Here is a 26921-nt window from a genome sequence, read left to right on the forward strand (position 1 = left end):
TATCTTATAACTACATCCCTCGGTAGATTATTTTTCTTGGCATATAGTGAGTTCACTCTATACATATAGTCATACATGCTTCTAGTTCCTTCAGGATTTTCCTCCAAAAATTCTGCAATTATTCTTATTATATATCCTTTCAAATCAGTCTCTTCATCCTCAGGTACTCCTCTCAGACGTATCTGGGTTTCCATCCATTTGCGGTCATGAATTGCCACCTTTTCTTGCATTTTTAGCAAGTTGGAATCATGTACTTTCACTCTCTCTTCCACCTCTTGCACTTTCTTTGATGTTACCACAGTCTCATTTCTGAGATCTTCTATATCTTTCCTTAGCTCTTCAATGTCTTTTCTAATTTCATTTTAGAAGCAGTTATCATGTCTCTCACCCCTTTCATCATCCTGGCTTCCATTGCTTCTAATTGCTCTTGCATTTTCTCCATTGAGGCAGTCCTTGCACGGGTTAACTTATGCTCTGACATTTAAAAAAACACCAAAAATTTTAACCTCTCCAAATTAAATTTAAACTATCAGGTTTGATAGAGTAAGGCTTGCCCTTTTCAATAAGCCTGATTTCACCGTCCTCAGAGCCTCCTGGGCTCAGATATTAAATTTTAAAGTTTTTATTTCTTCCAAAATGGCGGTCACGATTTTCTGCTTCCCTTTAAAAAAAATTTCCTTCAAAAGGCTAAAATAATTATCAGCAATAATGTCCAATAGTATTTACCTTATAATTGTCACCTCTGTCAGCTTCACCAATTTTTAATGTCTCGAACACTTTAAAAACTTTGTTTAAATTTTGACCTCCTAGCAATGGCCGCCGATGTTTTTCTATGATATTATAGTCCTAGAGTAGGCTAGCTGCTTCAATGATTTCCCTTTTCCATCCGACACTTCCCACTTTTCTTGCCACCAAATCCCGTTTTCACTGGTAAAAAGATCTCACAATGTTTGATGTCTTTCCTGTGTTGACTGTGAGAGCTGCAAATCTGTGACGATGGGGGTTTTTCACCAAAACCGCAAGTAGACAAAACAATAAATTTCTTTCCACTTTTTAGCACTGTCCTTTAATTTTATAAAGTTCAAATTTCACCCCTTCTTCTTCCAAGCTTTCTGAATCTCTATTTCCCACCTTCTGATTTTCTTTTGTTTGACTTTAAATGTCCCAGAATGAAGATAGTCATCAGTACCTTTTTCTGCAGTTATCCAGATCCAACACCGGTCTTGTATAGCTTTAGATGTTTAGCAGTCTCAAAGAAGGTTAGGATCCTGTCGAGCTTATGTCAAATAAATGACTGGAAACTTCTGCAGATGATGAATATGCAACTCATCTCTGGAGACGCCTCAAAGGAGCCCCCCCAGGGACTCCCTTTTAGCCAAGGTAAATCTCCTCAGAGTTTCCTGTGCATATCTTGGACTGATCTTTGACTGAGAAAAGTAGGCAATAGGCATTAAATTGCCCTCCACTTCCCTGAACAGAAGCCCCAGCCTGCTCCCCTTCTGAGAAGCAATTCAACTCGGCATTTTCCAATCCTGGAATCTTGAATAAAATTTTTGAAAAGACATTGATAGTGGGAGGCAGCAGAGTAAGAATCATGAAAGAATTGCCAAGACAAGTGATAAATGACAGAAAAGCATATAAAAATTGACAGAAAAATTACATGACAATGAAATGAGGTATAGATGGATAATACCTGAAGGTCTGAGCTTTGAGCTGCAAGGAAAAAGGATTACAATTACAACCACACAGGAACTGCATAGGTTTTATGAAGAACATAAAGAATTTGCACCATGATGGATTACAAATTATTATCTTGGAATGTAAATGGACTAAATTCACCACAAAAAAGAAAGGCAACGTTTCATTGGATTAAAAAGCAAAATTGTAATATAGTTTGTTTACAAGAAGTGCATATCAAACAAAAGGATTACAAATTTTTATGGAATAAACAATTGGGACTAGAATTTTATTCATTGGCTGAACAGAAGAAAAGGGGAGCGATTTTCTATATTAAGCAAGAATTGGAGCCAAAATTAGTGTTTAAAGATAAAGATGGAAGACTTGTAGCGGTAGAAATAATATTAAATGTAAAAATAAAACCCGTTGTTATTGGGACTGTATGCACCAAATGGTGCAAAGGATGCTTTTTAAAGACATTATACAACAATTTGATGAACTGACTTACGACCAAGTTCTAATAATGGGGGACTTTAATGGAACAATTAAGAACGCACTGGATAGGTCTGGGGGGTAAAAAAAAATAATAAGGAAGGAAAATTGCCAAAGACTTTCTTTGAATTGGTCAAACAAGAAAATTTGGAGGATATATGGAGTAAATTTAATCCTGAAGTGCGGGATTATACCTTTTTTTCAGCAAGACAGAAAACTTTTTCCAGAATTGACATGTTGTGGGGCACTAAAGACTTAGGCCTTATAACAAAGAAAATAGAGATTTTACCTAAAATTGGGGCTGACCATAACCCAATAATGTGAATTACAAAATTGTCTAAGAAGTTGAGAAGATGGAGATTGAATGAAGATTTACTACAGAATAAAGAAATAGTGACATCTCTAGAAAATGAAACTAAAGCTTTCTTCCAAATAAACGATAAAGAGGATATAGAATTTCAGACGGTCTGGGATGCTTATAAAGCAGTAATGAGAGGAATATTGATTACATTGAATAACAAAGATAAGAGGGCAAAAGAAAAACAGATGTTGGACATTCAAAATGAAATAAAGAAAAAAGAAGGGGAACTGAGAAAAAGGCCAGGGAAAAAGAAAAATATAAGAGAGATTACAATATTACAAATGCAAATGAGACATTTGTTAAATAAAGAACTGGAATGGAATCTGAAAAGATTGCAGCAGAAATCTTTTGAGGGAGAAACCTGAAAAATATTTGGCCTGGCAACTGAAGAAAAAGAGAGAAAGTAAAATTATTAATAAAATTGTGGTGGATGGAAGAGAGGTGGTAGATCAAGAAGGAATAAAAAGAGAATTCTTTAAGTATTGTGCCAAGTTACTTAAAGATGTTAAAATAAGAAAGAAAAGATGGATGAGTACTTACAAAAAATAAAAAAGCACCCTTAGCAGAAAATATGCAAAAAGTTTTGAACGATCCATTTGAAAAAACAGAAATTGAAGCAGCAATTAATGCAATGAAAAATGGAAAAGCACCTGGGCCAGATGGATATACATCTAAATTTTTTAAAACCCTCAAAGAGGATTTAATCCCGAAACTTCAGAAATTGATGAATATGATAAGAACAAAAGGGAAAATACCAAATATGTGGGGGAAAGCTGTTATTTTGTTGATTCCAAAGGAAGATAGAGATGTCACAAACGTAAAAAATTATAGACCAATTTTATTATTAAATAATGACTATAAAATATATACAAGAATCTTGGCAGAATGGTTTAAACAATATTTGATAAATTTTATAAAGGAAGATCAAGCAGGGTTTCTTCCCAAAAGGCAAATAAGAGACAATATCAGAACTGTTGTAAATACTGTAGAATATTATGAAAGACATCCAGAAAAGGAGGTAGCATTATTCTTTGCGGACGCAGAGAAAGCATTTGACAATTTAAATTGGGATTTTATGTTTGCTGTAATGGAGAAAATGGAGCTGGGAGAAAGCTTTATAAGAACGATAAAAGCAATATATACTGAACAACATGCAAAGCTATGTATAAATGCTGATCTTACAGAAGACATGATAATTAGTAAAGGTACAAGACAAGGTTGTCCACTTTCCCCACTGTTGTTTATAATGACTCTTGAAATATTACTGATGCAAATTCAAGAAGATAAAGAAATAGAAGGATTAAAAGTAAAAGGATTTACTTACAAATAAGAGCATTTGCAGATGATATAATGTTTATAAATGAAAACCCCATATAAGTCACACCTTTGTTGTTAGCCAAAATACAAGAATATGGGGAGTTGGCGGGATTTTGGATTAATAAAGAAAAATCAAAACTTCTACGTAAAAATATGCAAATAAATAGGCAACAAGAATTGCAGAGACTAACAGGCTGTGAAGTTACCTCCAAGGTAAAATATTTGGGTGTGGAGATAACAATGAAGAATATTGATTTGTTCAAAAATAGCTATGAGAAGCTATGGCGTAAAATGGTAAAGATATGTTAAAGTGGAATAAACTTAATTTGTCACTGTTGGGTAGAATAGCCGCAATTAAAATGAATATTCTACCAAGAATAATTTATTTGTTTCAAACTGTTCCGATTGTGAAAGACAGTAAACAATTTAATAGATGGCAAAGAAAAAATTCAGAGTTTGTGTAGGCGGGGAAGAAACCAAGAATTAGGGTTTGTAGAATCTTTCGGGCTCAAGTGCGTGTTCTACTGGAGAAAGTTTTTCTTCCAGACGTTACATTCTTGGCTGCGGAGAACGAAACGTCTGGAAGAAAAACTTTCTCCAGTAGAACACGGCACTTGAGCCCGAAAGATTCTACAAACCCTAATGATGTTACCAGCCATGAAAACCTGAAATCTTTGATAAAACCAAGAATTAAATTGAAAATTTTAACAGATGCAAAAGAGATAGGCGGATTTCAATTAACAGACTTAAAATTATATCATGAAGCAGTTTGCTTAGTATGGATAAAAGAATGGATAATGTTGTTAAACAAAAAACTCTTAGCGTTGGAAGGTCATGTAAATAAATTTGGCTGGCACACTTATATGTATTATGGGGAAAAAAGATAGACGGCTTTTTCTCTCACCATTATATAAGAAACAGCTTGCTAAATACATGGATGAAATACAAGAAATATGGAGATGAGAGAAAACCGTTACGGATAGTGCCAGCCAAAGTGATAAAAGTAACAGCTGAGACGGGTGAAGAAAAGTGGTTGTCATATATTCAACTATTAAAAATACAAAGTAGCTAAATAGAATTGAAAACTGCTGAAGAGCTGAATAATAAATATGATTGGTTTCAAATGCAACAAATAAAGAGCTTGGTGGAGAATGACATTAAAACTTAAAGAATAAGAAAAGAACAAACAGAAATGGAAAAAGTTCTCCTTGGAGACAACGAAAAATTAATTTCAAAATTATATAAATTACTTTTAAAATGGTCTACGGAAGATGAAGTAGTGAAATCTCAAATGATTAAGTGGGCAATTAATGTAAATAAAGAAATACAGATGGAAACTTGGGAATATTTGTGGAAGAACTCTATGAAGCTTTCGACGTGTCATAGTATTAAAGAGAACTGTTTTAAAATGATGTATAGATGGTATATGACTCCTAAGAAATTGGCAAAGATGACTAATAAGATGCCAGACAGATGTTGGAAATGTAAAAAACATGAAGGTTCTTTCTACCATATGTGGTGGACTTGTGAAAGAGCAAAAAAGTATTGGCAGATGATTCAACAAGAAATTTCTAGGATCTTGGGATATGAATTTAAGAAAGTTGCAGAGACTTTTCTGTTGGGATTACAAATGGAAAAATTTCCAAAAGAAGATAGAACTATAATTTGGTACTTGCTTTCAACTGCTAGGACATTATATGCGTAGTTGTGGAAGCAAGAAAAAATACCAGAGAAATGGGATTGGATTGTAAATGTTATGACATGGAGTGAAATGGATAAATTAACAAGAATTTTAAGAGACTATGATTTAGAAGTTTTTAAGATGGAGTGGAAAAAGTTCAGAAGATATGTAGAAAAAGAGTGGAAAATAAAGGGACATTAGACAATTTTTAATAATTATTAAATCTTAAAAAAAAGAATATTAATTTTTGTTTTTATTAGTTAAGGGTACCTTTAAACATTAGGACTTTAAGTAAATAACACTAGCGGGGGTCAAGTAACGGGGGGAGGGGTGGGTAGAAAGTAATATATGGGATAGATAAAAGAAGTTATTAATGATGCAAGAAATATAATTTGTTACCATATGTTACCAAATAAAATTGTTTTAACCTAAACATGCGGCCTGGGGGCTGAATCAGGCCCCTGAAGGGCTCCTATCAGGTCCCCGAGCAACTGGCTGTCATCTCCCTCCTTCTCCCTTTCTCTTGCTTTCTTCTGCATAACAGCTTGTATTGCACGGCTTGCTCAGTTGTACAGGAGCTAAAGAGGAAAACCTTTATTTTCTCTATTGGATGAGGCTCCTCCCTTGGGGAGGAACAGTTTCCCTTGCTAGGATCTCTCAATCTCACAGCAGAGCTACTGAGCCAAGCCTCTCTTCCTTCTATTGGCTGAGGCTCCTCCCCCTCCTGGTCCCCTGGGGAAGGAAGGAAAGAGCCAGAGCTTCCTTTGCCCAGTTCCCTGGATCCCATGGAAGAAATACAAAGAAAGCACCTTTAAGACCAATGAGTGCTAATGTTTTAAGCCAGTTTTAAGTTTTTTAAAAAAATCTTCAATTGTGTTTTCCTGTGTTCCTTATAAAGTTTCTATCTGTGCTGCCTAATCTTGAATAGGTACACCCATGGCCCGGCCCGACAAGGTCTCATTTATGTCCGATTGGGCCCTCATAACAAATGAGTTCGACACCCCTGTTCTAATATTTGAGTCGAAGGAGAAAATATTCTCTTTGTCAATGATTTCTTTGTCCTCCAGCAAGGTCCACTGGGGAACAGGGTTCCTACTTTGTCTTGCCACTGCTCAGTGACAGCGCTTTTTGCCGCCCAGCCTCCCGCCCCTCCAACCATTCCATGTGTAAACTTGTCTGAATCCTTCACAAGGAGGAGCAACATTCAGATGTAATAAACAGATGTGGGCAGATCACTCCCAGCTGAAGACTGAATGGGAATTTAAATGAGAAATGTTTTTTTTTTTTAACCTCATTTTTCCACCTAGGACCACTTCCATGAGTCAAAAATCTTCATCGCTAACAGGTTTAAGACGTTCAGCATCTCTACATACACCTTCCTCTGCTTTTCGTAAATGCATTATATAGAGGTTTGGTGCACTCCAGTGGCCATGTGCAGACATTACATGTATACATACGAAAATGTTAGCTTCTTCATAAGGCAGAGGCGGCCAGACTGTGGCTCTTTCAGACATACTGTGTGGCTCTCGAAGCCCCTCCCCCCCCACAAGTTAAGTTCTGCTTGGAATCAATTTTGATGTTCCCCAACATGAACGTCCATACTTCCACATTTTTGTCAGCATACTGTGGGTCAAACTGACCTCCCTGTTCTTTGATTGCTTTTCTGCCTGCCAAGAAGGCAGCCACAGAAACTGAATTCTAGAGCAACCCATATGGCAGGGTGTCAAACATGTGGCCCGGGGGCTGAATCAGGCCCCTAAAGGGTTCATATCTGCCCCCTGAGCAACTGGCTGTCATCTGCTTCCTTCTCTCTCTCTCTCTCTTGCTTCCTTCTGCATCACAGCTTGCTTTGGAAGACTTGCTCAACTGCACAGGAGCTACAGAGCAAAACCTCTATTTTCTCCATTGGACGAGGCTCTGTCCTTAGGAAGGAGGGGGGAGGCAGAGCTTGCTCTGTCAGGCTCTCTCCATCGCACAGCAGAGCTACTGAGCCAAGTCACTCTTCCTTCTATTGGCCGAGGCTCCTCCCCCTCCTGTCCCCTGGGGAAGGAAGGAAAGAGGCAGATCTTCCTTTGCCCAGTTCCATGGATCCCTTGGGAGAAATACAAAGAAAGCACCTTTAAGACCAACGAGTGCTAATGTTTTAAGCATGTTTTATTTTTAAGGGTTTTTTTTTTAAAAAAATCTTGAATTGTGTTTGTCTGTGTCCTTTATAAAGTTTGTATCTCTGCTTTGTTGTTGTTCAGTCGCACAGTCGATTCTGACTCTTTGCGACTCCATGGACCAAGTTACGCCAGGCCCTCCTGTCTTCCATCATCCTCCAAAGTCTGCTCAAATTCATTTTAGTTACATCAGTAACACTGTCCAGCCATCTCATTTTTTGCTGTCTCCTTCTTCTTTTGCCTTCTGTCTTTCCCAGCATCAGGGTCTTCTCCAGGGAGTGCTCCCTTCTCATTTGGTGGCCAAAGTATTTCAGCTTCAGCATCTGACCTTCCAGGGAACAGTCTGGGTTGATTTCCCTTAGGACTGATTGGATCTTCTTGCAGTCCAAGGGACTCTCAAGATTCTTCTCCAGCACCACAGCCCGAAAAGACTGTCTTTACCTTTTTACATCTATTCAAGTAAATTCAGCTCATATTCAGGTTGTAATTGAAAGGAGACAGAAAAGCTTAATTTAAGCTGTGACAAAACACACTAAAGAGAATGCACTTTCAATCCATGCACTTTCCAACTGGATTGTGCTGTGCAGACTGGCAAAATCCAGATGGAAAGTGCACTGAGAGTGGATTGAATGTGCATTCTTTAGTGTGTGCAATCGCAGTCTTAGAGTGCTTTCCCTGTCACAAATGGCCAGTTGGTCTGGCATCGTGTTTGTGGGAGAATAAGGGCACTGTCTCAACAGGAGAGACCCGCAGAGGCATGCGTCTCCATGGAAGGCCATGTGTAGAGAGTGAGGACAAAGAGAGAGAGAGAGAGAGAGAGAGGCGAGGTCAGCTCCTAGGTTAAGACAAAGAGAGGCATCCCATTCAAGAAGATAACACCTACAACACCCTTAGAGTGACGTAGCGCCCCCCAGTGTCCAGGCCTGCGGAGTCACTCACTCCAACAAGATGGCTGCTTTGGAGGATGCAGTCTGGTTGTATTATACATTGAGGTCCTTCCCCTCCCAAACCCCACCCTTCCCAGGCTCCACCCCCAAAACCTCCAGGTATTTCCTAATTCAGATCTGGCAACCCTAATCTCCTCCCACCTTTTTAAATGTTTTCAGCTGTTCCCATGCATTTCGGTATTTAACAACTTGGTTGAGCAAAATGCTTTTCTCAGAAATTGTACATTCTCAGGCTTAACATATGTTATAGCAGGGCTTTTTTTTCCCTGGGGGAACATGATTGTTCCATCATGTTCCAGACAATACGCCCTCTAAGCCAGGGGTGTCAAACTCATTTGTTATAAGGGCCGGATCTGACATAAAAGAGATCTTGTTGGGCCAGGCCATGTCTGGTTGGGCTGAGCCATGTCGGGCCGGGCCATGTGTGTACCTATTTAAGATTAGGTAGCAGAGATATAAATTTTTACAAAGAACACAGGCAAACACAAAAATATATATTTTAAAACTTAAATCATGCTTAAAACGTTAGCACTCATTGGTCTTAAAGGTGCTTTTTTTGTATATCTCCCATGGGATCCAGGGAACTGGGCAAAGGAAGCTCTGGCACTTTCCTTCCTTCCCCAGGGGACTAGGAGGGGGAGGAGCCTCAGCCAATAGAAGGAAGAGAGGCTTGGCTCAGTAGCTCTGCTGTGCAATTGAGAGAGTCTGGAAAGCAAGCTATTCCTCCCCCCTTCCTCCCAAAGGGAAGAGCCTCAGCCAATGGAGAAAATAGAGGTTTTGCTCTGCAGCTCCTGTGCAGTTGAGCAAGCCTTGCAAAGCAAGTTGTGATGCAAAGGAAGCAAGATAGGAAGCAGATGACAGCCAGTTGCTCAGGGGCCTGATAGGAGCCCTCCAGGGGCCTGATTTTGCCCCTGGGCCGCATGTTTGACAACCCTGCTCTAAGCTGTGGAGTCTTGTGAGCAAAAATTCTACTTTGTGAGCTACTGATGTTAAAGCTGTCAGCTACTGCATCAATTAGCTTGCTCCGGGGCCCTTTTTCCTCAGCTAATACAAAAATGGGTGAGCCGGAAGCTGAAAAACTGTGAGCTATCTTACACTAACTCAGCTTAGAGGGAACACTGGTTCTGGAACCTATTTGCGGAAACCATTTTTTTTAAAAAATGCATTTCTGGTTCATTTCCCCATTGATAGTTCCAGCATCTTTCCCCCCCCAGAAAACAAGCATTGCATTACAGTCAGATTTAGAGAGATGGAAAAGACCCAGTGACATGTGGGTGAGGAGAAGAAGAAATTGGATTTATATCCCACCCTCCACTCCGAATTTCAGAGTCCCAGAGCAGCTCACAATCTCCTTTATTTTCCTCCCCCACAACAGACACCCTGTGAGGTGGGTGGAGCTGAGAGGGCTCTCAAAGCAGCTGCCCTTTCAAGGACAACTCCTGTGAGAGCTATGGCTGACCCAAGGCCATTCCAGCAGCTACAAGTGGAGGAGTGGGGAATCAAACTTGGTTCTCCCAGATACCAGTTTGAACACCTAACCACTACACACACCAAACTGGCTCTCTGGGGGAATGGAGAAGCGGCAGGAAGAGCAGGTGGAGGAAGGAAGGCAGAGGCAGTGAAGTGTAAAATCCAAGAGAAAGAAGCGGAGACTGAGGGAATAGGGCTGACAACCTACAGGTGTTGCCTGGAATTACTTCTGATCTCCAGGCTACAAAGATCTGCTCCCCGGGAGAAAACAGCTGGTTTGGGAGGTAGACTCTATGACATTGCATTGTTGAGCAATGAACATATAAAGCTGCCTTCTACTGAATCAGACCCTTGGTCCATCAAAGACAGTCTTGTCTACTCAGACTGGCAGCGGCTCTCCGGGGTCTCAAGCTGAGGTTTTTCATGCCTATTTGCCTGGACACTTTTTAGTTGGAGATGCCCAGGGATTGAACCTGGGACCTTCTGCTTACCAAGCAGATGCTCTACCACTGAGCCACTGTCCCTCCCTTTGGCTCTCCAGGGTCTCAAGCTGAGGTTTTTCACGCCTACTTGCCTGGACCCTTTTTATTTGGAGATGCCAGGGATTGAACCTGGGACCTTCTGCTTACCAAGCAGATGCTCTACCACTAAGCCACTGTCCCTCCCCTAAGGTCCCTTCCAACTCTATGCTTCTATGAGGTCCCTCCCCTTTTCAAACCCCACCTTCCGCAGCCTCCACCCCCAACATCTCCAGGACTTTCCCAGCTCAGAGCTGGCAGCCCTACAGGGGAGGGAGCTTCTGGGTCTCCAGCTAAAGAAATGTCTAATTAGGAGTTCAGGCAGATCATTTCCATTTTACAATTCTGCAGTATTGCGATTTAGTGGATAAAAACACCCAGTGAAATTAATTTGACCCCTTGCTGAGCTCAAATCCTGAGAAGGCTTCTTGTATACAATTCTAAAACTATTTTAAATTTGCGTCTGTCTGTCTGTCTGTCTGTCTGTCTGTCTGTCTATCTATCTATCTATCTATCTATCTATCTATCTATCTATCTATCTATCTATCTATCTATCTATCTATCTATCTATCTATCTATCTATCTATCTATCTATCCATCCATCCATCCATCCATCCATCCATCCATCCATCTATCTATCTATCTATCTATCTATCTATCTATCTATCTATCTATCTATCTATCTATCTATCTATCTATCAATCTATCTATCTATCTATCAATGTATCTATCATCTGTCTGTCTATCAATGTATCTATCGTCTGTCTGTCTGTCTGTCTGTCTGTCTATCTATCTATCTATCTATTTTTCAAGTCGCAGCTGATTTATTGTGCCCCTCAAGGGGTTTTCAAGACAAGAAAATACCCGGAGTATTGGATTAAATTGGAAGCACGGAAGCTTTACCCAGTATCCCTGATCCTCCACATTTCCCATTTAAGGGGAAATGATGTTCAAACAAATTACAAAGATGATCTGACTCCAGGGGTAACAAGAGAAAGAAATTCTACTCATAAAAATAGAAGCACATCTTACATGCCGTATTCTTGGAGGTACATTTAATTTCAAAAAAGTTAACTTGCTACAGCTCCAACTCCAGGTGTCTGTGTGTGAGAGAGAAAGAGAAGAAGAGGAGGAGGAGGCAAGTGGATTTATCCCCTGCACTTCTCTCAGAGTGGCCTACAATCTCCTTCCCTTCCTCTCCCCACAAAAGACAGCCTATGGGGTAGCTGGAGCTGAGAGAGCTCCGAGAACTACTCTTGACTGCTTCTTCCTACTGCTATAGTATTGCAAAGACTTTAAATACCCGCCTCTTACCAATGAACTGAAAGGCCCTTTGTACAGTTGCTTGGGAGACCGTCAAGCCCTTTATGATCTCATAGGCTGTATGCAGCTATAATCTCCTCCACACACAGACATACATACATACATAAAACACAAGCTACCCATACGCTACAGTTGTGAGGAAGTCTGAGATATCAGAATACATTTCTTGGCGGAGAATGACAAGCGAAGGAAAGGTAACAGTAGCCTTGACTGTTTCCAAGATTCCATAACAATGCTAAGGAGGAACGACATGATTGTCTGATTTACTACCTTTTCCTAGGGCCTGTAAAACAGAGCTGTTCTGCCCAGGGGTCATTTTGTAGAAAAATAGGTGGGGGAGCTCATCAATGTAACATTAGCATATGTCCCCCCCCCCCGCCAAAAACAACCCGACACAAGAAAAGAAAGCCCCGGGTGGGCAAGGCCTACTTAGGTTGGCTAGAGATCCAGCCAGCCCAAGCAGGCCTCGCTCGCCTGCGGCTCTCCTTGGCCACCCCTCCCAGTCAAAAGGCCAGCAAGCCACCTGCTGCCCAAAATCACATAAGAAGTGGAGAAAGGGTGGTGTGGGCTTCTCCAGGGGTTAATGAGGGCTGCTGGGGGTGTGGCAGAGCCCCTGGTGGCTGGCTGGCTGCCTGCTCTCCTAATCCAGGGATTGTTACACAGCTGCACCTACTATTCAGTGAACAAGGTAGGTGGGGAGGAAGAGGGGGAACCCTCAGAAAGGTTCAGGAGCTGTGCTCCTTTGAGCTCCTGGTGAATCTGAGGCCTGGTTCTACCAGGTCTTCAAGTGAGGCAGTGGACGCCCAGAGTACATCGAGTCTGGCCTCCCTATTACAGCATCCCATTTTCTATCGGGCTTATTGGAACATCATTGGTTCCCGCTCTGTTCGCACTATGGCCTGAGTAGTTGTCCTCCACCTGAAACGGAGTGATTTTATTGCTTAAATTGTTTATTTCCTTCTAATTGTTTTCATAATCCTCCACAGACCGTGGCGCACGGTGCCATTTTCTTCCTTCCCCAGCGACCCGAGATGAGCAGCCACACCACCCCCAAAGGAAGGGAAGAGGCTGGGGGCTGCAGGAAGGACACAGAGGGGCACAACCACCCAAGGGGGCATAATCCTCCACAGACCGTGGCCCACAGTGCCATTTTCTTCCTTCCCCAACCACCTGAGACCGGCAGCCACACCACCCCCAAAGCAAGGGAAGAGGCCGGGGGCTGCAGGAAGGGCGCAGAGCAGCACAACCACCCAAGGGGCCATGATTCTCCAGGGATCACGGCCCATGGCACTATTTTCTTCCCTCCCCGGCTACTCAAACCCCACAGCCACGCTGCCCCAAAGTAGAACAAATTTCCCTAGCTCTTACCTATGCAGTGATCTCAAAGATGAGGAGAGCAGGCTGTAATGCCACCAACAAAAACTTCTTAAGGCAGTATGAGCAGCCGAAACAATAACGGCGGCGCTTTGCTGGACTTCCTGCAATACCCCTTATGTAATCCTGAAGCCCCACCTTTCCTAAAGCTCCCTGGCTTGCTGTAAGTCACCTCTGTGCTTTCACACAAGAAGAAGGGGGAGGGAATAAGGAGAACTACAGAACTTTGTTCTTTTTCTGTGGTATTATTAGCAACAGGAACGCTTGCCAGGCCAGCTGGAATGCCGTTCCGGTGCGTTCTGTTTCAAAAAAAGCCCAGATGATCAGTACGTTTTCAAACCAGGCCAGAGGATACGATCGATAGGGTGGCAAAATGGAGCTAGGGACAGGCCGTGGGGATTTCTTTTCATACCTGAAGGAAGTTGTATAACGATCTGACATCTTATTAAAAAAAAATGCACAGGGGTTTTTAAAAGTGTTGGATATTGAAAATCTGCATGCAAGAGGCACTGGGAAGGAACTTGAGAACTGACTCCACCCTCTCATGCATTAGATGCTGAGCCTCTTTGGTTCTTGATTGCTTTCTGTTTCATCTTATATAGGACCTCTCTTCTTCTGTTTCTTACCTGGGGGGTTGGAGCTTTAGCAAGCTAACCTTCCTGAAGTTAATCTGTTCCCAATAAGTTAAATGCACCTACTTGGATCTGTCGTGTAAGATGTGCTTCAATTTTTATAAGCAACAATTCTTTTTCCTGTTACCGTTGGAGCCAGATCATCATTGTAACTGATTTTAAGAGTTTTCCCTTGAGATACTGCTTAAAATTTCTGGTTCCTCCACTTGCCATAACAATCACAACAATAACAATAACAATAAGTAGAGGGTTTTTTGTAGCAGGACTCCTTTGCATATTAGGCCTCACCCCCTGATGTAGCCAATCCTCCTGGAGCTTCTTAGTACAGGGCCTACTGTAAGCTCAAGGAGGATTAGCTACATCAGGGATGAGTGCAGGGCCAGTGTGTGGGGTTCTGCCACCTGAGGCAAAACCCTGACGCACACCCACCCCCTCCCACGGGGAAAATTTTTGCGCACGCGGACTGTAATGACATCACCCAGAGGCGATGTCATCACATCAGTCGCTGAAGCACCATTGTTTCTGGGCACTGAGGGGCGGGGGAATTCCTCCGGCCCTTTAGCACCCAGAAACAACGAGCGGTGATTTCAGGCTTTGGCAGTCAAAGACTGAAAGTGCTGTTGTTTCTAGGCGCTGAGGAGTCGGGAGAGTTCCTCCGACCCCTCAGTGTCCAGTCAGAGGCTCAGAGACGGCGTGAGCAGAGAGGGGGTGCCCACCCTGCATCGCTGTTGGGAGCTAGCACCCTAGACAATTGCCTAGGTCACCTACTCCCATGTGCCGGCCCTGGTTGTGTGGCCTAATATGCAAAGGAGTTCCTGCTACAAAAAAAAAAAGCCCTGACAATAAGGCTGTACTTGACAGTAGTTCAATTTGACCCAAAATGCAGGTGTTCTAACTGCCTCTAGAAGAAGAAGAATTGCAGATTTATACCCCACCCTTCTCTATGAATCAGAGACTCAGAGTGGCTTACAATCTCCTTTATCTTCTCCCCCCACAACAGACACCCTGTGAGGTGGGTGGGGCGGAGAGGGCTCTCACAGCAGCTGCCCTTTCAAGGACAACCTCTGGCCATTCCAGCAGGTGCAAGTGGAGAAGTCGAAAATATTCTGAAAGTCTATGATGTTTCTCAGCAGGTTCCAGAAGCCGGTGTTGCCAACAATCAGGAGACCAACAACACCAGGTCAGTGCCCTTCAGGTTTGCTTTAGTTTTCTTTCTCCAGGAAATGTGGCTGGTGGTACCAAAACTTTAAGGATGATTGATTTCACCCTCATGGAGAGGCCCCATCTGAGAAGTGGGCAACATGCCGTCTGGATTCATTGCCAGATTCTTCTGCTGGAGATCCAGATTCAAATCCCCACTCTGCCTTGGAATCTGACTTAGGTGGCCTACCTTGTTGTGAGAATAAAGTGGAGAAGAAGAGAACAATGTAAGCAGCCTGGGGTCCCAGCTGGATATAACTGAAGTAAATAAATTTCAACTAGTGTCTCTCTTTGAAGTGTATCTAAGCAAACTCACCCTGATCTGGATAACTCAGGCTAAGAACATAAGAGCCCTGCTGGATCAGACCAGTGGTCCTTCTAGTGCAGCATCCTGTCTCATTTAGTGTGGCCAACTATTTCCTCTGGAGGGCCAGCAACAGGACATAGAAGCTAAGGCCTTTCCCTAATAAGAACATAAGAAAAGCCTTGCTGAATCAGACCAGTGGTCCATCTAGTCCAGCATCCTGTCTCACACAGAGGCCAACCAGTTCCTCTCGGCAGCCAACAACAGGGCATGGAGACCAAGGGCTTCCTAAGAACTTAAGAAGAGCCCTGTTGGATTAGACCAGTGGTCCATCTAGTCCAACTTTCTATCTCATACAATGGCCAACCAGTTCCTCTGAAAGACCAACAGGGCATAGAAGTCGAGGCCTTCCTAAGAACATAGAAGAGCTTTGATGGATCAGACCAGTGGTCATCTGGTCCAACATCATGTCTCACATAGTGGCCAACCACTTCCTCTGGAGGTCCAACAACAGGGTAGAGAGGCTGAGGCCTTCTCCTGATATTGCCTCTTGGCTCTGGGATTCAGGGGGCATGGTATAACTTTGTCTCACCAAATCTTGGAAGCTAAACTAAACATGTTCAAGTTCCAGAGATAAAATCATTCTGCTTTTTCTTGTCCCAACTAGTGACCCATGGACAACAACAACGGAAGCTTTCCTCCAGTCCAGACATGTGAACATACAGCTGGAAGAACAACTTCGCTGTCTCCTTACAGAAGAGGACAACATCAGAGCAAAGAACAGGGATTTACAGAGAAATTTGATGGCCATGAGGGCTGAACTCAGAAGGTATACATCCAGGTCTCAGATTCAGCAGCAGCTCACAGAAGCACAGCTCCTGAACCTTTTTGAGGGTTCCTTCTCTCCCTCCCCACCTGCCTTGTCCATTGAATAGTAGGTACAGCTGCATAACAACCCCTGAATTAGGAGAGTGGGCAGCCAGCCAGCCACCAGGGGCTTTGCCACACCCCCAGCAGTCCTCATTAACCCCTGGAGAAGCCCACGCCACCCTTTCTCCACTTCTTATGTGATTTTGGGTGGCAGGTGGCTTGCTGGCTTTTTGACTTTAGGGTGGGGGGCAGGAGAGCCCCAGGTGAGCGAGGCCTGCTTGGGCTGGCTGGATCTCTAGCCAGCCCAAGTAGGCCTCGCTTGCTCGGGGCTCTCCTTTCTTGCATCAGGTTGCTTTTGGCTGGTGGTGGGGTGGCATATGCTAATGAGTTGTGCTAATGAGCTCTGCCACCTATTTTTCTACAAAACGACCCCTGTATACATTCAATCATTCATGCCACTGAAGAAATAGCCGAGTCCCTGTGCCTCTTTCTGCTCCAAGCAATGCTTTTTAAAGAAACAAATGGAGACATTAACCCAAAGCAATGTCAAAACTTAAAATCACTGCAGCTGAACGTGACTGCTCCGGCCTGCAGGCCCTCGTCTGTTCTGCCCTTCTAGGTTTTTCTCAACACCTGAAGAGGTTTTTCTTCCACTCTCAGATAGCCTCCTGCCACCTGACCTATGTAAGGAATCGCCCACCGGGGGGGGGGGGTCAGGATTCCCAGCTTCCCTTTCAAGTTCTGAGGACTTGCCTCTGTGCATCCCACTTCCCAGGGCCTGGTCACCATGGGAACAGTTTACTGCCTTGCATGCTGCTGGAGGAACTCACCAACTGCCTGCCTTTCCCTGATGCTCCTTTTAAAACAGCATGTCTGAGAACGTGGATGTCTATGCGGTACAGAGAACCACTGCCAGCATCAAAAGCTGTAAAGAGAGGTGATTAAAAGAAATCTCCATGTGGGAAGGGGCTCTCTTTTCCTTGAATTCTGCATCCATGAGTGCACATAGACCTCTCCACTGGGAAGGCAAGAAATTGTTCACAAGCATACTTTTTGTACAGCATCAGATTGAAGCAAGGGATTCAAAAGAAACGGGTAAAATGAAGAAGGTGACTGCAGATTTATGCCCCGCCTTTCCCTCTGAATCGGAGTCTCAGAGCGGCTCACAATCTTCCATATCTTCTTTCCCCACAACAGACACCCTGTGAGGTAGGTGGGGCTGAGAGAGCACTGACAGCAGTTGCCCTTTCAAGGACAACTCCTGCGATAGCTATGGCTAACCCAAGACCATTCCAGCAGCTGCGAGTGGGGAATCAAACCCACTTCTCCAAGATAAGAGTCCACGCACTTAACCACTACACCAAACTGGTTCTCTGTCCCTTTCTCTATAGATGCCACATCAGATATTAAAATATAGGACAGCCCCTTTAGCCTAGGAGTTCAAGATATCTACAGAGGTTCCCTTACCATGAAGTTTGCTCCAGCTTTTCACACAAGCAAAGGGTCAATGGTTGCCTTCCCAGAGGAGAGGTGTGTGTGCGCTCATGGATGCAGAACCTAAGGAAAAGAGATACCCTTCCTGCCGCAAGAAGTTTTTTTTTAATCACCTCTCTTTCTCATCCCCCTCACCAGGTCAGAGCAGGTCAGAGAGGCATTTCCTGGGACTTCTTTCTAGAGGTTATTCCTGAATCTATAGTAGACTGAAGTCCTCCAAATCTCTGTTCCCTGCTTGGTAAAAGGGAAGAGCTTGACCCACCTATTTTCTCTCCTGCTAGATCTTATTAGCATTTGTATGAAGGTGAACTGGCTATGTCTGGGAAGCAGTTGAAGTGACCCCCCCCCCAAACCTGGTCGCTGCTCGGTGGGGGGGGGGGGACCTTTTAAAATGCAATGTGGAGGTTTTGCTCATTTCAAAACTACCAAGGGTGGGGTGGGAAGTTATTTTTTCTTAACCACATTCTCTATATTTGTCTTGAGGCAGATGTTTATTTATTTATTTCCCCCTGGATCGTACGCAGGATAAAAAAGGTTGAGAAAAGAACTGTTTTCTTAGAGGCAGAAATCCAAGCAGGAAGAAAAAAACTGGAAGAAGAACAGGCATCTACATCATTGAAGGAACAGTACCTTCAAAACCTGGTAGGCAATCATGAAAAGAAATATCACTACAGGAATGGAAGTCTAGAAGTCTGTACATGCTTGTGAAAAAGAAATCCCATTGTGTTGGATGTCCAGATCTATCAGTGGAAGGTATTAATAGTAACCCGTCTCCTCCCCTCCCCTTTCTGACCTTGAGAAAGTTTATTCCCACTGAAGAAAGATGAAGAAGGGGGTAATTTTGCCCCCTGCTTTCTCCTGACTTCATCAGAAGAACCTCAGAGAAGCCATGTTGGATCAGGTCAGTGGCCCATCCAGTCCAACACTCTGTATCACACGGTGGCCAAAACCCAGGTGCCATCAAGAGGTCCACCAGTGGGGCCAGAACTCCAAGAAGTCCTCCTACTGTTGCCCCCCCCCCCAGCACCAAGTATACAGAGCATCACTGCCCCAGACAGAATGTTCCATCCATACCTTGTGGCTCATAGCCACTCATGGACCTCTGCTCCAGATGTTTATCCAATCTCTTCTTTTAGCTGAGAAAAGAGCCCAGCTGGGAAAGGACACAGCAGCAGCATTCACAACTTCCTGCCCCATGGTCCTCCCCTTCCTGCCCCAGAAACCTTACTTGTGTGGGAATGGCCCTCAACTCTGTGAATAAACTTGCAGGTTCCAAAACCCTGATGGATCTGAAAGCACTTCTGGGGGAGGGAGAAGCCAAGAAGCTCTACAGTCTTTGAGCTAGGTGGTCCAGCCCAACACTTAGTTCAATACTGGTTGTTGTCATTCATTTAAAAGAATGGAACCTTGTAACTGGAATTATTTGGAGTGGAGCTTTGAGATAGAATCATAGAATTGGAAGAGACCTCCTGGGTCATCTAGTCCAACCCCCTTGCACACTGCAGGAAAACTACTCCCCTCACACTCCCAGAAACTCCTGGACCATGCCCAGAAGGTGACCAAAAAAACCTCGCTCCCTCAAGGATCTCTGGCCAAACTGGCCTGGAGAAAATTGCTTCCAGATCCCAAAGTGGTGCTCAGCATTTTCCTGGGCATGTAAGAAAGGGCCATGAAAACTAAGCACTGATGCAACCCTTCATGCCCTCCCTCACATAATCTGTGCACTGCTGTCAGGTGGCCATCTATACCTTGTTTAAAAACCTCCAAAGGAGAGCCCACCACCTCCTGAGGAAGTCTGTTCAAATGAGGAACCACTCTGTCAGGAAGTTCTTCCTAATGTTGAGCTGAAATCTCTTTCGATTTAATTTCAACTCGTTGGTTCTGGTCCAGCCTTCTGTGGCCAGAGAAAACAACTCTGCACCATCCTCTGTATGACAGCCCTTCAAGTACTTGAAGATGGTGATCATCAGGGGTAGAATTCTAGCAGGAGCTCCTTTGCATATTAGGCCACACACCCCTGATTGTAGCCAATCTTCTACGAGCTTACAAAAAAGAGCCTGGTAAGCTCTTGGAGGATTGGCTACATCAGGGGGTGTGGCCTAATATGCAAAGGAGCTTCTGCTAGAATTCAACCCCTGGTGATCATATCGCTCCTCAGTTGTCTCCTCTCCAGGCTAAGCATACACATCTCCTCCAACTTTTCTTCATAGGACTTGGGCTCCAGACCCCTAACCGAATGACTCAGGAGCTTTTCCAAGGATTCTTTCTGCCCCTTTAGCAAAGGATCATTGCTGTCTGTTAGCTTTTCAGTTCATCAATATCACCTCTCTCTCCCCCCAACAGAAGGAAAATAATGAATGTTTGCACAGGAGAATGTCCCTGCTTTCAGAAGAGGTATGTATTTATTTATCTTTTTGAGAAAAAAAACACATTTTATTGCTGTAAATTCAACATTACATTCCATCTTATTCATTACAATCCATTTTATATCCTTTTTTCAAAAATCAGTTTATATAATAAGAATTTTTTTTTCAAAATTTCAACACCCATGAAAGACCTCAAAATTATTAAAACAGAAAGCAAAGGTGGATTACATCATATATTTATACATTAGTTAATATAACCAATCTCTTTTAATTTATCTAGCCTCTATAATTCATTTCTTATTCATTTTGATCCACTACTTTCCTCATCTTTTACTCTATTTTGTATCCAAACATATAGTTTCTCCCATTTTTTATTAGTAAAAAATATTAGTCAATATTTTGATTTCCCTTTAAGTATCGCAGTTAATATATCTGCTTCCGCAGCCTGTAAAACCTTTTCAATTAATTCTCCCAAGCTTGGGATTTTCTCTTGTTTCCAATATTTAGCATATAATATTCTTGCAGCTGTGAGAGTGTGAATTATCAAGTAGGCTTCATCTTTAGCCACCTCTTTCCTCACCATAGATAATAATATAACTTCAGGCTTAAACTGAATTCAACTTTTCAACATTCCTTGCAAGAATTCGTAGACGCTTACTCAATATTTTTTTGCCTTGCTACATGTCCACCATAAATGATATAGTGTACCCATTTTTTCTCCGCATTTCCAAGATTTTGGGGATAAACCTGGGTTAATTTTCACTAACTGAACTGGTGTTATATACCACCTATGGAACATCTTGAATAGATTTTCTCTGAAACTTACTGCCTTAGTAATCTTGTAATTAGTCTGCCACACTTGTGCCCATTCTAGGTCTATAGTTTTGCCAAAATTTTGTGACCATTTTACCATTACCTCTTTCACAATCTCATCTTCCAGCTTCAGTTGCATAAGATAATTGTAAAAAATTTTAATTAGGTTATCTTCCTTTGTCATTAACAATTTATCAAAGTCGAAATTTCCTTTATTGAAGCCATTTAATTTATCTTTATTGAATTTTGCTTTAATCTGCGTTGTTAACCACCAATCCATTTTTATACCTTGGTTTTCTAATCCCTCCTCCGTTTTTAAAGTGTCCTCCTCATTTAACGTCTTGACATCTCACTATTTTTGTCATATTAAATGATTGTGGTTGTATGGAGGCTTCACTAGGAGAAATCCATCTAGGCGTCTTAGTATATATCTTTTTTTTAACCTTTTCCCAAGAACATTGCAATGATTTACGCACTAAGTGATTACTAAAATGTCTATGTCCCTTACCAACATACCACATATTCGCATGCCAGCCTACTTTAAGATCATTTCCTTCTTATTGTTAAAATTCTTTTATTCTCCAGATTCACCCATTCTTTTAACCACACCATAGCATTAGCAATATAATATGTTTCCCAATCTGGAAGTTCCAATCCACCATTCTCTTTTATATCCTATAAAATTTTACGCCTTATCCTAGGCTTCCTGTCCTGCCAAACAAAAGACATAACTATTTTATTTAATTTTGCAAAAAACCTTGAGGAAATTGAGATATTACCTAATATGTTTGCGGATCATAACCCAATATTGGTAGGTTTGAAAGGAAGAAAAAAGATATCTGGCTGGAGGATGAATCCTAAGTTAACAGAGAATAAGAATTTTGTGGAGCATGCTGAACAAGAAATGAAATGGTTTTTCCAAATTAATAGCCAGAATGGAGTCTCCCCAAAAATCATTTGGGACACTAGTAAAGCCTTTTTTAGGGGACTGGTTATAAAATATAGTGCTACTCAAATCCGGGAAAAAATAAAAAAGTGAAAGAATTGACAAATATGCTGAACCACAGAGAGAAACAATTAAAGGAGAAGCCCAATATGGAAGAGATCAAGAATGAAATAAGGATGTTACAACATAAAATACAAGTGATACACTTGGATGAAATGGAAAAGAAAATAAGATTCGCCAAACAACATTTTTTGAAAAGGCAAATAAACCGGGTAGGTGGCTAGTGTACAAAATTCGGAAGGAGAGAGAAAAAAGGTTGATAAAGGCTCTGAAAGATAAGGAAGGAAATCAGAAATATCTGTTAGAAGATATGAAACAAATTGTCAAGGAATATTATACTCAATTATATAGTAGAAGTGAGATTGAGGTGAAAAAACAGAGAGAATATTTGTTAACCAGGGCATTACCAACATTAAAATAGGATCAGAAAAAACTATTAAATAGCCCAATAACGATGCAGGAGATAGAGGAAGCATGGAATAAACAAAAAAAGAACAAATCGGCTGGGCCCAGATGGCCTTCCGGCTGAATATTATATTGCTCTCAAAGAATGTCTATCACTTCCATTTAAATATTTGATGGAATATATTTGGTTAGAAGCGGATATACCGGAGTCATGGCACCAAGCAAATATAGTACTCATCCCAAAAGAGAATATGGATTTGGAAGAAATCAAAAATTATAGGCCTATATCCCTTTTCAATGCAGATTACAAAATATATGCAACCATTTTAGCAAATAGATTAAAAAAGATTTTGAATGATGTGATATATCCTGATCAATCGGGTTTTCTACATAAAAGGCAAATGAGGAACAATATGAGAATCATCCTAAACGTCCTGGAATATTATGAGATCAATGGCGTTGAAACAAATGGCGTTGGTGTTACTTGATGTGGAGAAAGCTTTCGATAACTTAAACTGGAACTTCATGAAAGAACAACTTAAAATAATGGACTGTGGAGAGGATTTTATAAATATGATACAGACCATATACAGTAAACAGAAAGCTAAAATCATAGTGAACGGCGAACATACAGAGGACATAAATTTATTAAAAGGTACAAGACAAAGATGTCCATTATCCCCTTAGTTATTTATTTTGTCATTAGTGGCTCTTAATATTACAATTAGGGAAAATAGAGATATTAAAGGACTTATAATGAAGGGAGAGGAATATAAAATACACGCATACGCAGATGATATCATATTATCATTCTGAATAATCCATTGGAATCAATTGACAATGTGTTAATAGACTTAACTGAGTGCGGACAAGTGGCAGGCCTGAAAATAAATAAACAAAAATCCAAAATGTTAATGAAAAATATGACAGATCAGGAGATAAAGCAGCTGGAAGGAAAGGCTGGTTTTCAATGTGAAAAGAAGGTTAAATACCTGGGGATACATTTAACTAATAAATGTTATACCATCTATGAAAATAATTATTTGAGTTTGTTAAAAGAGACTGATACAATGTTAAGGAAATGGGGGAATCTGCAGTTGCCATTCATGGGTCGGATTGCAGTAGTAAAAATGGCTATCCTTCCTAAAATTATGTTTTTATTTCAGACAATTAATATAGCATTAAAAAAGACTTTTTTGCAGAAGAGGTATGTATTAAGCAGCTTACAACTAGAGACATTAATGTTTGGGAGGGATGGAAATGGGGGAAGAAGCAGAAGACTGCAGATTTATACCCCGCCCTTGGAAATACTTATACTCTTGGAAATATTAATACTCCTCTCCCTTGAAAATAATGAAGGATAGGGGCACCTTCTTTTGGAGCTCATAGAATTGGACCCCCTAGTCCAATCTTTTTGAAACTTGGAGAGTTTTTTGAAAAAAGGCAGTGGATGCTATGCTGAGAATTTGGTGCCTCGATCTCAAACAACAGCCCCCACAGAGCCCTGGATACCTGAAGACCAATTCACCATTATACCCTGTGGGAATTGGTCTCCATAGGGAATAATGGAGTGCCCAGCAGACGTGTCCCTTCCTTGCTTTCTGATGACCCTGAAGTGGGGGGAGGGCCTCCAAACTGGGGGATCCCCTGCTCCCACCTGGGAATTAGAACTGAACCTAGGACCTATGTAGCCGCCGCACCTTTCAGTCTTTCGTCTGCTACCCACATGAGAAGTGGTGAAAAAATTGGGTACCGTCCACGCCTTTCAACACAAGGAATTATAGGACAGTGGACTTTAGTATCGTCTCTCAGCTTTAATGAAGAAGCATTTATATTTTGATGGACATTTATAAGAATCTTGGTTTGTGAAGAAAGTATATTCATATTTGAAATAGCACAGAAAGGAGATTTGTTTAGCAACTGTTTGCAACTTATAATTTTGCAGTGGTTTATAAATCTTAAATTGTAATTATGTTTTATTGGTTATAACTTGTGAATATGAATGTTGTCAGCCGCCCTGAGACTGCTTGAGGAGAGAGTGGGGTAGAAATTTAAATAAATAAATAAATAAAAATAAAATTAATACTAATCAGTACACTGCGGTTTCCAGTTTGTCTGTCCCACCTGGGCAACCCTACCATTCAGCGTTTTTGATGCAACTTTTGTTTGCTGGAATTTATCTCGATACATCAATAAGAAAACTGATTGACATCTATGAAGATGCCATGGAAATATTGGTGAAGTGATGCTCTGTCCTTGTTTGTTTTGTGTCTGAAACCAGTGCGCGGCTTTAACCGAATCGCAGAAGATCATTCAGCAGGAATACCTGGGGCTCAACTGTCATGTCAATAAGTTACGGGTAAGCAAATTTTGAAAAGCGCCGACACTGAATGTGTGTGTTTCAGTTCAGAGATTTCACTGCAAATGAGTAACATATTTTTGTTTGTTTGTTTAGAGACAGATTCAGGAATGCAAACTATCCTGTGCTGAGAAAGATGAAGTTTTAACAAAGGTAAATCCATCATACGTAAAGAACACACAGCCCAGCTCAAATAGAAGAACTTCCAAGTCATATTTTGCTAGTGAGAGAAAATGCGAAAAAGATTGGCTGATAGGGACCAAACTACGATGTGCGTGTGTGAAAATCATGTTTTCATTCCTTCTAATACTTTACTGGTTTCAGTTTTACACAACTTTTTATTCCTTTATTTCTTCATTCCCCCCCACCCCCCAGTATTGCACCATTTATAATCAGGCTTCCCAATTACCTAGGATTCCTAAGGCAGTGGTCCCCAATCTTTTTGGCACCAGGGACCGGTTTAGCTGCCGCTGCCACCATGGCCCGCCCCCTCCCTTCCCCAGTGCCGTGCCATGCCCCGCCCCCCTTCCCTGCATCAGAGGAGCGAAGAGGCTTGGAGTCAGCCCTACCCACTTCCACAGGCCCCGGGCTGATTCTAAGAAGAGTTTCGCCCCTCCCTTGCTTCTGGAAGTTAAGGGGGGTGGGGGAGAGAACCTCCTATAGCGCGCTCTTCAAAAATTAGAATCAGCCTGGGCCCTATCAAAGTAGCCTGAGCTTCATCGCTGCGCCCCTCTGATCGCGCTGGGGGGCTACTGGCGATGAGGCTCAGCTCTACCTGCTTCGACAGGGCCCGGGCTGCTTCTAAGTTATGTGAAGAGCACACTGAAGGAGGCTTAACTTCTAGAAGTGAGGGAGGGGCGAAACTCCTCGTCCAGCCTGCTCTTCAAACAACTTAGAATCAGCCCAGGCCCTGTGGAAGTGGGTAGGGCCAAGCCTCATAGTTCCTCTGATGTGCGGGCGAGGGAGGGGGCAGAGCATGGCGCGGCACCGGGGAAGGGGCAGGCCATGGCGGGGAGCCAAGCCTTGTTCTGCGGAGGGGGGGAAGGAGTGCGATGTGGCATTGCGGCGCTGTGAAGGGCAGCTGGGCACAGCGGCAGGGGGTGGAAGGAAGGAAATGGCAGCCCGGTTGCTAAAAGGCCTCAGCCTGGTTGCTAGGAGAGCCAGTTTGGTGTAGTGGTTAAGGGTGCGGACTCTTATCTGGGAGAACTGGGTTTGATTCCCCACTCCTCCACTTGCACCTGCTAGCATGGCCTTGGGTCAGCCATAGCTCTGGCAGAGGTTGTCCTTGAAAGGGCAGCTGCTGTGAGAGCCCTCTCCAGCCCCACCCACCTCACAGGGTGTCTGTTGTGGGGGAGGAAGGTAAAGGAGATTGTGAGCCGCTCTGAGACTCTTTGGAGTGGAGGGTGGGATATAAATCCAATATCTTCTATCTTCTTCATCTAACGTGGACCGGGGTGTGTGGCCTAATATGCAAAGGAGTTCCTGCTACAAAAAAGCCCTGGTACTGAACAAAAAATTCCATGGCAAAGAACATGAGAAGAACACAGTAGTAGTAAAGACGTGTGTTTCTTTTTCAGATGGAACATGAGAGTCAGAAGGTAGAGGAGTGCATTAAGGAATACGAAGAGACAATACAGGTGGCTTAGCTGCTGAAAGGCTGAATGAGAATGTCACCAGTTACCAAACTGAAACTACGATGAAACAAAATGGTGGTGGCATAAGGTCGTGGAATGTGGGCTTGGGTTCCGCGTTACACTTTTCTCTGCACATGTGAAGCAGATTTATTTCCCCAGTTGTGTTAACAACCATTTGGCAGTCAGGGATGGCCTGTCCACTAGGCAGCCCTAGGTGGCTGGCCTGGGCCCCCGAGGGGGGGGGAGAGGTGCTAGTTAGGGCTCTCCCACCCCCCCTTGCCTGCGTGGCAAGAGAAATAGCTGGGCTCAGTTGTGGCATGGCAAGGCACCTGCCCCTCAGAGTGTGCCACCAGGCTGCCGTCACTCTGCCTTGTGCATCAGACACGGGAGGTGGAGCTACGGCAGCCTGGCATAGGCTTGCCAATCCTCAGGTCGCAGGGGAGCTTCTCCCTCTTTCCCAGGCTCCTTCCCACCGCCTGTCAGCTGGCCAGTGGGGGAGAAGAGGGGGGGAGCCCC

General features: G+C 42.7%; 1 protein-coding gene across 1 annotated transcript in view; it reads left to right on the forward strand.

The window, feature by feature from the left end:
- The window catches only part of LOC132585241 (transmembrane and coiled-coil domain-containing protein 5B-like), a 124577-nt gene that overhangs the window by 87393 nt on the left and 10263 nt on the right, over positions 1-26921 (forward strand). The window contains exons 2-7 of the mRNA XM_060257046.1: positions 15088-15134; positions 16126-16287; positions 18347-18464; positions 24694-24771; positions 24868-24924; positions 26349-26408. Coding sequence (XP_060113029.1) covers positions 15088-15134; positions 16126-16287; positions 18347-18464; positions 24694-24771; positions 24868-24924; positions 26349-26408 — 522 coding nt within the window. The remainder of the gene's footprint in view (positions 1-15087; positions 15135-16125; positions 16288-18346; positions 18465-24693; positions 24772-24867; positions 24925-26348; positions 26409-26921) is intronic.

This window comes from Heteronotia binoei, chromosome 16 (assembly GCF_032191835.1).
Source record: "Heteronotia binoei isolate CCM8104 ecotype False Entrance Well chromosome 16, APGP_CSIRO_Hbin_v1, whole genome shotgun sequence".
NCBI lineage: Eukaryota > Metazoa > Chordata > Lepidosauria > Squamata > Gekkonidae > Heteronotia > Heteronotia binoei.